Genomic DNA, 14,184 nt, shown 5'->3' on the forward strand with positions numbered 1-14,184 from the left:
ATGACAGACAGGCCACAAACCTTCCAGAGATACAACCTACAGAACTAGTAATAGTGTGATTATTTCCTCAAGACAGATCCTGCACATGGAAAAGGGCAATGTGCATGGAGCAGAATACTTCTCACCCCTATATTGTTGTGGTTGATGAACATAAATATCACTGGAACCATAAATTCATCTGTCCAATAGAATATCCTACAGCCAAAGGAAACTCAATGTGGCGCGAGGAGGAACTGTGAAATCCTCTGAACAGTGATAAGAGGAATATAATAAATTCACTGCCTAACACACGCATGACAGAGGTGGAACCAGTAGAACATGCCACCCTACCATGTAAAAGGAGAAGCAAAACCGAGACCACCAATGTGCCAAACACAGTAGCCTTTCCTGGCACCATCAAAAAGTACTCCAGCATGAAGGGACATCAAATCACCATCCAGATACAAAAACTTTGTACTGAGTGACTCACTGACTCTCCCAAACTACATCAACCGTTGCATAAATTCCATTAAGTTGTTGCATTATGTTTTATACATTGTTACTTAGGTATACTTTCTTAAACAGACATGACAAAGGGGATGTTAGGAGAGACAGCTTCCCATCCACAAGAGGGAACTGCAGCTAGGCCTGAGCTGTGAAAAATTGTGTTTAACAGGATGTAGAATAGTCGGCACCAGATCTGAGAGCAGATCACAGTGACAATATATAAGGAAGCAGTCAGTGCTGCAGCCTGGTTTGTAATATCTTAGACATATGAAATAAAAGATTGTTACTGAAAAACTTCAGGGATTTCTTTGCCTTATTGACAGAACCAGAACATCCAAGAGATGATTTGGAGAGAAGCTGAGACGGGAACCTGGATGAAAGGAAACAGGTCACTGGAAAGGCAGATTTGAGAGTCAGTCACATAAATATGGTAATTGAAACTATGAGTAGATGATGTTACTCAAGAAAAAGGTGTAAAGGGGAAAAAGAAGGGATCTTGGTTGGAGCTCTACAAAGAGTGGGAGATGGAGGAACCACTAAAAGAAAGAATGAAAGAATGACCCAAGAGGTGGAGGAAGAGCATAGAGAAGAGTGTGCTGTGAAAACCCAGAGACATCAAGATGCTGAGAAGGTGGATTTGACTGACAGTGTCAAAAGCAGAAGATAATAGCACAGATAATAGAACTCTTACTCATCACAAGACCATAATTTCTGAAAATTACTACCAGTTTCAGAAGCATGACATTTAAATGCATACAGTTCTTGTTACAGAATTCCAATTTTTTTCATAGAAAGAGAAAAAATGCATAAAATAGTCTTCTACTTTTGCAGCTACTACAAAATGCTGACAGGAAGACTATTTTAAAACATATCCAACATTTTAAATATTTTAAAATGAAATATTTGAGTAACGTGTTTTCATGTTCACAGGACAGTAGGCTATGGTTGCACTGTTTCTTTCAGAATAGAGTACAGCACCATTTGAAGCTTTTAAAGTGAATGTATTCTTGCTACAACAGATGCTATTTTGTTAGCTAGTAGGATTTCCATGGTGATAAGTAGAGAGTGGTGATAGGCAAATCTCTCATCAGAAATGCATTCCTGGTAGAGTTCCACAAAGTTGACATATTCCATCGTTGAAGATAATGCATTGAAGATAATGCAAATAATTTCTCTTAAGAGTGAGGAACAAATTCTTTGACCTCTCTCATAAAGCTAGCGCTTGATTCAGCTCTATTACAGTTAATTGGAGTCTGCTTGTTGACTTCAGTAGGTGCTGTATCGGGATCTTGGTCATAAGGATTTAGGACTTTTATGGAATTGTTAACAGTTCTCAAGACATGGACCCTTGTTCTCATTTACACTAAGGCCCCTTTGCCCAGCTCTGGCAGTGTGAAGGAGCCTTAAAGTGGGTGTGCGTTTACACTCACTGCCAAAATGGTATAAAGGGGCCTTATTTGGCACCTACTACTCCTAAACATGTATGCAGTCAAATGTTCTCTCTTTACAATAAGTAGTTGTCAGAAAGTCTGTTTCTGGTCTAGATGCTTGGTCCTTTCCTGTAACAGAGATTATTCAGCTCAATGTCCCAGAGCCCCATTAAGCACTTTGTTTCTTATTGAATGAACGCAGTGACTTGAATCAAACATATACAGCCACCATGGATGGATGAAATTGCAGTGAAAAGTGAGAAGTCAGCGATACTGATTGGCTGCATTGTCTAAACATGTCTCCTCATTGTTGAATTCCTGCCAAAAACATTATCCTTCTGTGTTTACCCTTCAAAAGCCCTTGATCAATCAGATGGTGCATCTCCTTTTTAACATAATATTCTCTAATGAAAAAATTTAATTCATAACTTCATATCATGCCAGAACCCATCAAAACACATTGATCATAATTTACCAGTAATTTAGTAGCTGGAATCATATATTTCTCAACTTCTGTTCTATTACTTTGTTCTAAAACATGAAGTAGCAAGTTTTCCTGTTGACCTCTTCCATGTACACAAGAGTTAATTTCCTCCAGTACTTGTACAGCACTGCAAACAGATTTCAAGATTACTTGCACTGTGTCAGGTCAGTTACATTAAAACAAAACTGTGATACCATTTTTTAGACAAATTAGAGCTCCCTCTGCTGGAAATATACCTTCAAAGCCCACTGAAATCAATAGGAAATTGACTTCAATGTGCTTTGTAGAAAGTCCTTTTAGAGGCAACTGGCAATCCACAAATGCTTGCTAGACTTTAAGGATGATAGCAATGCATTCTCAGGATGATAATGCCAACATGTATTTATACAGTACATTTCAGAAGGATCCCAAAGCACTGATAAAAGAACTGACACTCACTAATCGTGTGGGCCAACTGGGTACGAAGATGAAATGGCTATTCCTATTTAAAAACAAAACAAAAACAAACTAGACACGTGATCTGACTCATTCCTAAAAGTCAAACATGGTAAAGGTAAGAATTGTTCACATATAAATCCCCTTTGCAGAAACTCTATCAAGGAACAAAAAAGTCACTCATTTTCTCAGATGATTAGAAGCCACAAAAAGTTAACATTTACAGAGAAGATTGATTTATTGATAATCTCTTTTGTATTACAGCAGCCTCACCACCATTGTAAGCACAGCTGACATGAAAGTTAGGACCTGATTCTGAAAATCTTACAGCAGCAGTCCCACTGATCTCAATGGGATTAGCACGGTGAGTAGAGGGTACTTGCATAAGTAGGGATTGCAGCATCAGACTCTTGGTACCGTCAAACGTGCTACATAAGCGTTTGTATGAGAAGATGCTGCATTATAGATACCTCACCAGCCCAAACCACTTGTGGCATTAAAAGGAAATTAGTTAAACTTGGATCCCATTGCTTCAAAATGAATCCTAGGAAGCAAGTGCAGAATACTAGCGTATGTCCTACCTAATCACCTAGTTATAAAGCTTTCCTAATTATTATTTCTGGCTGCCAATGATTAGAGATAGCATAGTTATCATCATTCTTGAAACACACCACTTAATAGACAACAACATGAGAACATTTTTATTTTGATTTTAAGTTCTTTATTTCTTAGCTGGACATCTGCATTACATTTGGCTTTAATCCCATAAAGAATTACTTTCTTTGGCAAAACAGTTACTGAACTGGGTAGAATTCACAGTAAGAAAATATGTTGGAAAAACTGAAGTGATGTCAATGCCAGCTCAAATCCACAAAGCTTAAAATATCATAAATGTACTTGTACTTTAAATATATATATTCCTCTTTTTTACCTTTGCTGGAAACAACATAGGTGTACACCATAAAACCACCCAGAAGAATGTGTACAAAATGTAGGTTGCCTTTTATATGTATTTTCTTTTCATGAATAATCACTCTGTAAACATAAAAAATGAACACAATTTGTGTTAAGTAATGTATCCAACAGCTGAGTCCACTGTTCTTTGTACTCCAACTCCAGCCTCATGCCAGGTCTTCTGCACTGAAAAAGAACTGAAACTTCCCTAAAAGTAAGAATGCTGTGTTCAGTTGAGAACAGTAGTGCTAAAGGTGTAGAGGCTCCTTGAAATAAAATAAAACCTGACTTTGTAAGCACTTTTAATACTGACATTTATAAATATACATTACTGAAGAACGATTCAGAAGAAATCAGAGGTTTGTTGGGAATGGATGCAATACAAGGGAACAATAATGTTGCCAGATAAGCTGCAGGAAGAATGGAAGAAGCAGGCTAGGAGTCTGGATAAACTCTTCTAGTTCTAGAGCAAGACGTTTCTATAGTTACAGTTAAAAGAACGGATGTTCTGCAAAGTGGTTTTGGGGAGAAATTTTCTACTGGAACTACTATTTAACCAAGATTTACCATAGCACCACAATTAAATTACCCACTATTAAAAAAAAAAGATTTAAAAAATCTAAAACAAAGGAAAAACACCACCAATACCTGCACCGGGAGCTATTTATTAGCATAACACTCTTCTTTTTAAAGATTTAATAACAACTGAAGTATATACAAAGTATTACAGCATTTACACAATAAAAAAAAGTTTCCTATTAGCTGATGAAATATAAGGTAGTGCTGCAATGTACTTCAGAGCATGAATACAATAATAATGAAGCAGACCACTGTACTTTCAACTTCTCTGCTACCACACACCACAACTGTCAGTTGGAATGACAGTTAATTAAACCATTGGGAAGACACAGATTGTCAACAAAATTGTAACAGATTGACGTGCAGCACTAACCATCATAAGGAAGGAGAAAAAAGCTACATACTGTCATGTTTCTACACTTTCCTAGAGCTGTAACAAACTTTCACAGCCTTAGATATAACATATGCAAGACAACATAATCACAGTTTCTCAGATATAGTTTAGCTATCGAGTGTAATTACTTCTTAATAGGAGGCTTTATACTGATATGGCTGTGTGTTTCCATTTTTGTTCATGAACTGTTCAAACAGGTCTACAAAAACTTAAAAGACAGCATGGAGTTTGCAGTCATGATGTGCTTGACTAATAAAGGCATTCAATATCAGCTATAGGATCTAATCATTCCTGTCAAAAGTTTAAGACTAGGAATCTTTATTTAATAAGAAAAGAAACAAAGGAACAAAAACAAAACAAAAACCCAACACACCATTGAAAACATTTCTATCAGTCAACTTTCTTTGACACTTATTAACCTCTCCATCAGTGTAACATAAAACCATTAATATTTTTACACTGTATCAAACACAAGACTCATTTAGGCTATGGAAGGTCAAGCAGCTTTGCTAGACTACTTTTGCTGTAAAAATGAGGGAACTTAGAAAATTAAAACCATCATACCCCAAACAGTTCTTTAATAAATGTGGATTCATGTATTTTAACAAAGGATGTATTATTCTCTGCAGTTTAGAAACACTTTTACATGAGCCAATAAATCCCATTCCACAGAAGATCAAGTTTCTTTGCCTATTGTATATCTAAATCTCTTATTTTGGGCAATTTTGCCTTGTCTTTTAAAAGGATTCAGTTTCAATTTAAAAGCTAGTAATGTCAGTTGACAATATCTGTATTTAAGACACAAAAACGTGAGATATAAAAAAACACAAGGAGCTATATAAATATTGAAGAAGTCATGTAACCTTTTCATGTAAACAATTTGATTATAATGAAGCCCTAATTAGATTCTGGTCTTAAACTTTTGGCAGATATGCTCAGCCAGGATTTGTAGTTATTGTTCAAGTGGAAGCCAGGTCAGTTCACATGTTGACAGGCATGCAACTTAAAAACATTGCACAACAAGCAACACAAAGAGATTTGAGAAGTGTACAAGACTTCAAGTAGACTTCACAACCCTTCACAACTGAATATTCACAGACAAAGTTACAGTTCTTGCTTATTCTATTGTGGATTTCCTCTCACACATGGGACACTTTCTGTGACTCTCTAGCTTGCTTGATGCTATACAACCACTTGATGATTCTGGCATTTCTTTCAATTGCAGAAATGCCATATGGCACACGGTCATTGGCACTGTCATCATTTCTAAGGTCACTGTTGCTGTCCTGAGACTGTTCACAGTCTGAGCTAATCATGCTTGCACTGCGAAAGTTGAGGGATATAATATCAGAGTTAGCCCTTGCAAAATTTTCCATCCCAAGGTTTTCAAGCTCTTCAGGATCCAGTCCACAGTAGTTAAAGAATCGTTCAACATCTGCATCAACACGAAAGTATCTGTCACTTAAGTCTGATTTTGATCGTTGTAGGGAGGGTCTTCGACTGACTCCACAACTGGATTCTACTGTGTCGATATCTGGGGATTTCAAGGTGGTGATGGCAGTAATTTTGGGTTTTGGAGGCAGAGGTGGAGCTGAACTACTGCAGGGTATTGCTTTTAAGGGCCTGCCACTAGTTACTTTTCTAATGTCTGATGAGCTATGGGAAATGTGCAAGAAAGTCTCCGCTGACTGTTCTAAGAGCCTTCTGCTCACGTTGGAGTTGCTTTCTTGAGGGCTGCTCCGGCCCTGGGTGGGGTAGACCTTTAGGGATTCTGCAAACGAATGCCGGTTCAGCTCTGCTGAATCAGATCTGTGGGGAGGCCAGTTTCGTGAACTATGTTTGTGACCTGAACCTGAGCTGGAGCCTTCCGAGCTATTAATGATGTTTTTCAAAATCTCTAATTTTAAATTTTCTCTCTGGAGACCACTCTCGGTCTTTGCATTATTGTTGAACACTTTCAAGGTAGGGCTACCCAATGCTCGCTTGGCGGCAGGGCAAACTGGTGGCTTGGCAAGCACTGCTGGCTTTACAGGCTCCTGTTTGGCATTGATGACCTCTTGGCTCTTTACATATTTTGCCTTATCAGCTTCTAGTCTCTCCACAGCACTAAGTCTTTTTGGATTAGGCTCCGCCTGCCTGCGAAAATAGTCCGGTCCTTTGTTTAAGATGCGAAGAGGAACGGCAGATGTGAAAGTGACAGCAGGACTGACTGGTTTCACCATGCTACCTGTCTGTAGTGTTTCTGTAGGCATGTTTGGTGGTCTTTCCCCCGCAGCCGTTTTGGATTCTTCTCTGGGAGCTTCTAAATGCACGGTGTAGAAACATGTACATTAAGCACAATGAATAGCAGATGAATCTTGGAATCGGAGTGTTAGCAGCAGTGCCTCATCTCACAGCTCATTAAATAACACTGTTTCTTTTTTAAAGGCAGCCTTTGTACAAAAAGGCCACTAGACACAAGTCCGTATTAATCTGCTCTGCTGAATCCTTTCTTCTCGCTGAAAGATGTGGGAGTCTCGTCGTTTTCTTTGTGCTCAACTACAGGCAGTGATCTGAAACATAAAATAACCAACCACATGTTAGTACCAGCGTGTGACATCACAGCTATAGCAACAGAGAAATTTTGTACACTCTTTCAGTTACTGGCTGACTTACAGCTGTGGGCAGTTCAGAGGAAACAGACAGTCCTATCTGAAACATTCCACCAGGCCTTCTGTCTTTTTGACAGAGTAAGCAAACCTGGATTAATCACTCTCTCTTCATGGATATTTCCATACATGTATTATAATGCATTTTTAAAGGAAGATTTTCATTATTAATCACAATCTAAAGTTGGGTTTAAGAACATTATAACTGAAAATCAATGAAAAACAGCCATACATTTATATATGCCTGTTTGCATTCACATTTCCACGTCTTATACCATTTCTCACTATCTATTGGCTACCTTTGTGCTACCTTTCTTTTGCGGGGGGGGGGGGGAGCGAGGGAATGTGGTGTTGTATGTATATGGGTGGAACGTGCCAATTTGGGGAGCTTATGCAGTCTCACCTAACTGCAAATGTGCTGATAGAGTAGGGTTGGTGAAAGATAATTTCCCCATTGATACTAGTGTGTTTTAACATAGCTAATTTATGTATATGTTTTATCTTGAAAAATAAGAACACTTGCAGGATATATTGCCCATAAAAATAAAATCTTAAAAAGATCAATGCATTTTCCTTTATATTTCTTTACATTAAATGCAGAGGAAGACGAGCACGGTTGCAAAGCCAGGAACAAGTGGAGAGCTGTAATGTTTCCAAGTGCACCCAGCAGGCATTAATCCAGTACCAAATTCATAATTAAAATGTAGTCTAGCTAAAAATACAAGTTGCATTGCAAAATCTGTTCTAACCTAACTCACTAAACTCTGATGATGAATTTACTTACTAAAAAGTAAATTATATCAAAGATCCTTCAGTGTGTCATGGCTTAGATTTGGACAACTTATAAAACTTATTTATGAGCCTGGAATGAGTATAACTTCTACTTCTTAAAATGTTGACACAATTGTTCAAGTATTAAATAGAGTACTCTGGCTAACTGTGAATGAAGTTTACATTATCTGAATTGTTTTAATATTCTGTCATTTAATTTTGGTCACACCAGACCATAAAGCCCAACCTCAATGTTATGTCCAAGTACTTAAATTTTTTTTCCCACATAAGGCACTCAGGGGCACTTACCAATGTATCTGTTTTTCAAACCAGTGATTTGGCTAATGGATCGTATTTGCTTTATTACTGCCTCATTAAGCCGTGCTGCCTTTTTCAATATACCATTTATCTTATCATTGAAATAAAAAGAGTTTCTTCACCAGTACCAAGAAATGCCTGTGAAAGCCTCTCCCAGACTCACTGCTTTAGTGTATTTTAACTCAGTGCATTTCCATCTTATTATTGATAAACTGGATTATCATCATCCTCAGTGTTTAGTACTCATCTGAATTACTAGAGAAAGCTAAAAGATTAAAATGAAAGATACAATTATTTAAAATATTCAGGAAAAGAGCAAGTATTTGTTCAAGCAGATAAATGATATAGACATTGAACATTCTGTCTAAACCATTCAAGGTCAAAGCAAGCAAATAAAGTATACAAATACTGTAATAAGATTATAAGAAAAAGATGAGCTCTCCCCATAAGGCTTACTGTCAGACGTATTCTCCAAATACAAACTAATCTATTTGGTTTGGTGATAAACCAGACACAGTTTCAGTCCAATTGAAAAGGCAGTGCAATGTTAATTAAGTTTCTCTTTCAGTGTTGTTTTATTAATCCCAGTGTTAACTCTTCAGCAGTCTGACTTCTTAAATTTCAAGACAGTATTTCAGAAAGAAAAGTCCTCTTCCCTCACGGAATCAAAATAGATATCAGCACCATTGTTTTGTAATTAGGAACCAGATTTTCAAAGATACCGAGCACAATTGTGTGCATACACTTGCATGCACTTATACATGCAAATACCTAATATGCATACACAAATCACGTTTGTGCACATAATCTGTTTAGAGCTTAGTTTCTATGTTTGTTCAAATACAAAATGTACATAGGGTATCTGTGTGCACAACTCAGGCACACACAAATTGACGCAGGAACAATGGCCATAAATTTAATAAAGAATGATAATATTTTGCACTTAAAAAGTGCTTGCTATTCAATGGCTTTAAAAGTACTCAAGCAAGCAAGATCACAGCCCTCAGTTCCCTCCACAGCCATTGTCATTAGTGCCACTATGATCCTGCCTCAGAAGACAGTCTGCCAGCTGCATTCTCTTACTTGGGGAGCAGACCAGCGCAATACTACGGAGACACTGTATTTGTGAGAAAACAAAACAGCACAAGCAAGATTATTTTGGAAAATCTTGGCACACCACTTAACTAGTCACTGGCTCAGAACAGCCCCAATAAAAACCGGAAAGCATGCTACGCACCCAGTGCTGACTTCAAATTAGTATTAAAATATTTAAAAAGAGAATAATATGACTGTTTGTGTGCAAGTGAGCAAAGGGCCTGATACAAAAGCTCTTTGAAGTCAATGGAAAAGCTCAATGAAGGGAAGAAACAGAGCCAGCCTTACTCGATGGTTTAATTGTGTTACTGATGTACTGTACTTAAATACCAACATAATTTAGGTTAGAAAAGTTTACTAGATACCTTAAGGTCAGAGAACTAAGCCTGCCAGTCAGATGCAGTTACGAAAGATGGTAACTAAAATATAATAGTTTACTGAAATTATACTAACAAAGACCTTAAGTACACAGAGACTTTCTGGAATGTAAAAGAAATATATAAAACCAACCAAAGCTGCAAGTACTATTATTAATATGACATTACTGCACAATATTCAAGTTTACTTTCTCCTTCCCTCACACATACTACTATATTCTAAGCAAAAAGCTAACAATGTTAATTGACAAAAAGAGCATTTCATTTCCCTACAGCTCTGGTTGCCTTGTGGAATGTATTCTTTCCATACCACACAAGTGGTATAAGCTTTAACTGTGTTTATGTGGGGTTTATTAACAATAACAGTGTTCACTGAAATAATGTTAAAGTTACAGCACATCAGTAAAAGGCAAAGGGGGAAATCCTGGCCCCAATAAAGTCAATGGGGGTTTTGCCATTGACTTCAATGGGATCATGGTTCTATCCAAGGATAAATGCTCTTAACTCACACTGCAAGGGAGGGGGCTGGAGGGAGGCAGGACGAAGCACAATACCAAGAGATAATAAAGATTATCAGCCTTTACACTTTCAACCCAGATTGTCAGCCTTTGCTTTGTCTTGCCTGAATTTTTAAAGGCTCAAGTCAATTTTATTTCCAATTTTTAAATACCTACCACAACCTTTAGACACACTTATATCAAATATATACATTACTCACATTAAAAACGTAACTAAACACAACTAACTGACTACAATGCATTGTGACCTTCCAGAAAACACCATCCTAGCCACCATGGATGTGGAGGCTCTCTACACAAACATCCCACACACAAATGGAATACAAGCTGTCAGGAACAGTATCCCTGATGATGCCACAGCACAACTGGTTGCTGACCTCTGTGCCTTTATCCTCACACACAACTATTTCAAATTTGGTGACAATATATACCTCCAGATCAGTGGCACCGCTAAGGGCACCAGCATGGCCGCACAATATGCCAACATTTTTATGGCTGACTTGGAACAATGCTTCCTCAGCTCTCGTCCACTCACACCCCTTCTGTACCTACGCTACATTGATGACATCTTCATCATCTGGACCCATGGGAAGGAGACTCTGGAAAAATTCCACCACAATTTCAACAGCTTCCACCCCAACATCAACCTCAGCCTGGACCAATCTACAGGGGAGGTCCACTTCCTAGACACCACGGTGCAAATAAGTGATGGTCACATTAACACCACCCTATACCGAAAACCTACCGACCGCTATGCCTACCTTCATGCCTCCAGCTTCCATCCCGGGCACAACACACGATCCACTGTTTACAGCCAAGCACTGAGGTACAACCACATCTGCTCCAACCCCTCAGAGACCAACACCCACAAAATCTTCACCAAGCATTCTCAAAACTACAATACCCGCACGAGGAAATAAGGAAACAGATCAACAGAGCCAGACGTGTACCCAGAAGTCTCCAACTGCAAGACAAACCCAAGAAAGAAACCAACAGAACTCCACTGGCCATCACATACAGGCCTTGGGTGGCAGGCCAGTCCTCGCCCACAGACAACCTGCTAACCTGAAGGATATTCTCACCAGTAACTGCATACTGCACCATAGTAACTCTAACTCAGGAACCAATCCATGCAACAAACCTCGATGCCAACTCTGCCCACATATCTACACCAGCAACACCATCACAGGACCTAACCAGATCAGCCACACCATCACCGGTTCATTCACCTGCATGTCCATCAATGTAATATATGCCATCATATGCCAGCAATGCCCCTCTGCTATGTACATCGGCCAAACTGGACAGTCCCTACGGAAAAGGATAAATGGACACAAATCAGATATTAGGAATGGCAATATACAAAAACCTGTAAGAGAACACTTCAATCACCCTGGACACACTATAGCAGATTTAAAGGTAGCCATCCTGCAGCAAAAAAACTTCAGGACCAGACTTCAAAGAGAAACTGCTGAGCTTCAGTTCATCTGCAAATTTGACACCATCAGCTCAGGATTAAACAAAGACTGTGAATGGCTAGCCAACTACAAAAGCAGTTTCTCCTCCCTTGGTTTTCACACCTCAACTGCTAGAAGAGGGCCTCATCCTCCCTGATTAAACTAACCTCGTTATCTCTAGTCTGCTTCTTGCTTGCATATATATACCTGCCCCTGGAAATTTCCACTACATGCATCCGATGAAGTGGGTATTCACCCACGAAAGCTCATGCTCCAATACGTCTGTTAGTCTATAAGGTGCCACAGGACTCTTTGCTGCTTTTACAGATCCAGACTAACACGGCTACCCCTCTGATACTTAACTAACCGACATACACATAGCTAACTGACATCAGCTCAAATGACTCAAAGAAAAAATCCCAAATCACAAGAGAGATCTCACTTGCCATGTGCCTTGTAGGTCAAACTCAGGATCCATTGGACCAATGGGGAAAGTACATTTCAGAGCTGTGGGTCCCATTCTGAAGTGAGAGTGGCTTGTGCCTGGTCAACACACAAAGTTGCATTAGTTTAACTAAAGAGGTATGATTTAAACTGATTTAGTTACCCCTGGGTTTAACAGCTGGTTCAATTTGGTTTGATCCTGGCTTATAGGTGTATAACTTGTATCTGTAAATTTATAAATATAAATATAAGCTAAAATAAGCCAGTAAACTGACATAAGAGTTTCTACATCCAGATGTGTAACTGTTTAACTTTTTCAGTGTTTATCATAGAATCATAGAATTATAGAACTGGAAGGCACCTCGAGAGGTCATCTAGTCCAGTCCCCTGCACTCAAGGCAGGACTAAGTATTATCTCATGCCTGACGGGTGTTTGTCCAACCTGCTCTTAAAAATACCCAATGATGGTGATTCCACAACCTCCCTAGGCAATTTACTCCAGTGCTTAACCACTCTGACTGGAAGTTTTTCCTAACGTCCAACCTAAACCGCCCTTGCTGCAATTTAAGCCCATTGCTTCTTGTTCTATCCTCAGAGGTTAAGAAGAACAATTTTTCTCCCTCCTCCTTGTAACAACCTTTTATGTACTTGAAAATGTTATCTCTCCCCTCAGTCTTCTCTTCTCCAGACTAAACAAACCCAATTTTTTCAATTTTCCCTCATAGATCATGTTTTCTAGACCTTTAATCATTTTTATTGCTCTTCTCTGGACTTTCTCCAATTTGCCCACATCTTTCCTGAAATGTGATGCCCAGAACTGGACACAATAATCCAGTTGAGGCCTAATTAGTGCGGAGAAAAGCAGAAGAATTACTTCTCATGTCTTGCTTACAATACTCCTGCTAATACTTCCCAGAATGATTTTTTCTTTTTTTGCAACAGTGTTACACTGTTGACTCATATTTAGCTTGTGATCCACTATGATCCCCAGATCCCTTTCCGCAGTACTCCTTCCTAGGCAGTCATTTCCCATTTTGTATGTGTGCAACTGATTGTTCCTTCCAAAATGGAGTATTTGCATTTGTCCTTATTGAATTTCATCCGATTTACTTCAGACCATTTCTCCAGTTTGTCCAGATCATTTTGAATTTTAATCCTACCCTCCAAAGCCTTTTCAACCCCTCCCAGCTTGGTATTGTCCACAAACTTTATAAGTGTACTCTCTATGCCATTATCTAAATCACTGATGAAGATATTGAACAGAACCGGACCGAAAAATGATCCCTGCAGGAGCCCACTCGTTATGCCCTTCCAACATGACTGTGAACCACTGATTACTCATATGAGCAAGGATATACAGAATTATGGTCTTCTTTATAATTTTAAATGTTATTTATTTTAAATGTCACTCTCAATCTGACATTGTGTCACATTTCAATGGGGAACAATTTTTTATGGTTGTTAGAAGATCCTAAAAATGAGGCTTACTACAGTGACAATTAAATAAACATCATTACTAACAGGCACTTAAGAGAAAAAGAATATTTCAGCTTCATATCTGAATGATTTCACTCCATTAAGATGGCCAATATTTTCCCTAATTTATTTGGGGAGTGAGAGAGAGGACTGCTGGAATAAAAAGTTTTAATGCACAGAAAAAATCTGCACCACTTCTCCATTTATTAGCCACATACATTTTTTTCACTAAATCCAGATGCAGAACCTCACTATTTAGATTAATATTTTTAAAAACAGATAATGTACCATTTCTAATGATGCAATTACCAGTGGCTG

The 14,184-nt window shown here is 38.5% G+C and overlaps 1 protein-coding gene across 4 annotated transcripts in view; it reads right to left on the reverse strand.

Annotated features, from left to right (window-relative positions):
- Positions 1 to 3,575: 3,575 nt before the first annotated feature.
- FAM110B (family with sequence similarity 110 member B) overlaps positions 3,576 to 14,184 on the reverse strand; it is a 179,034-nt gene continuing 168,425 nt past the window's right edge. For 3 of the 4 annotated variants that reach the window (XM_045004737.1, XM_045004735.1, XM_045004738.1), the window contains one exon: positions 3,576 to 7,314. In XM_045004737.1, the coding sequence (XP_044860672.1) occupies positions 5,902 to 7,014 (1,113 nt within the window). In that variant the 5' untranslated portion in view covers positions 7,015 to 7,314 and the 3' untranslated portion in view covers positions 3,576 to 5,901. Of the gene's footprint in view, positions 7,315 to 9,959; positions 10,014 to 14,184 lie in introns of all 4 variants that reach the window. The other variant, XM_045004736.1, reaches the window with a different exon arrangement.

Source organism: Mauremys mutica, chromosome 2 (genome assembly GCF_020497125.1).
Source record: "Mauremys mutica isolate MM-2020 ecotype Southern chromosome 2, ASM2049712v1, whole genome shotgun sequence".
In the NCBI taxonomy this organism is placed as follows: Eukaryota; Metazoa; Chordata; order Testudines; family Geoemydidae; genus Mauremys; species Mauremys mutica.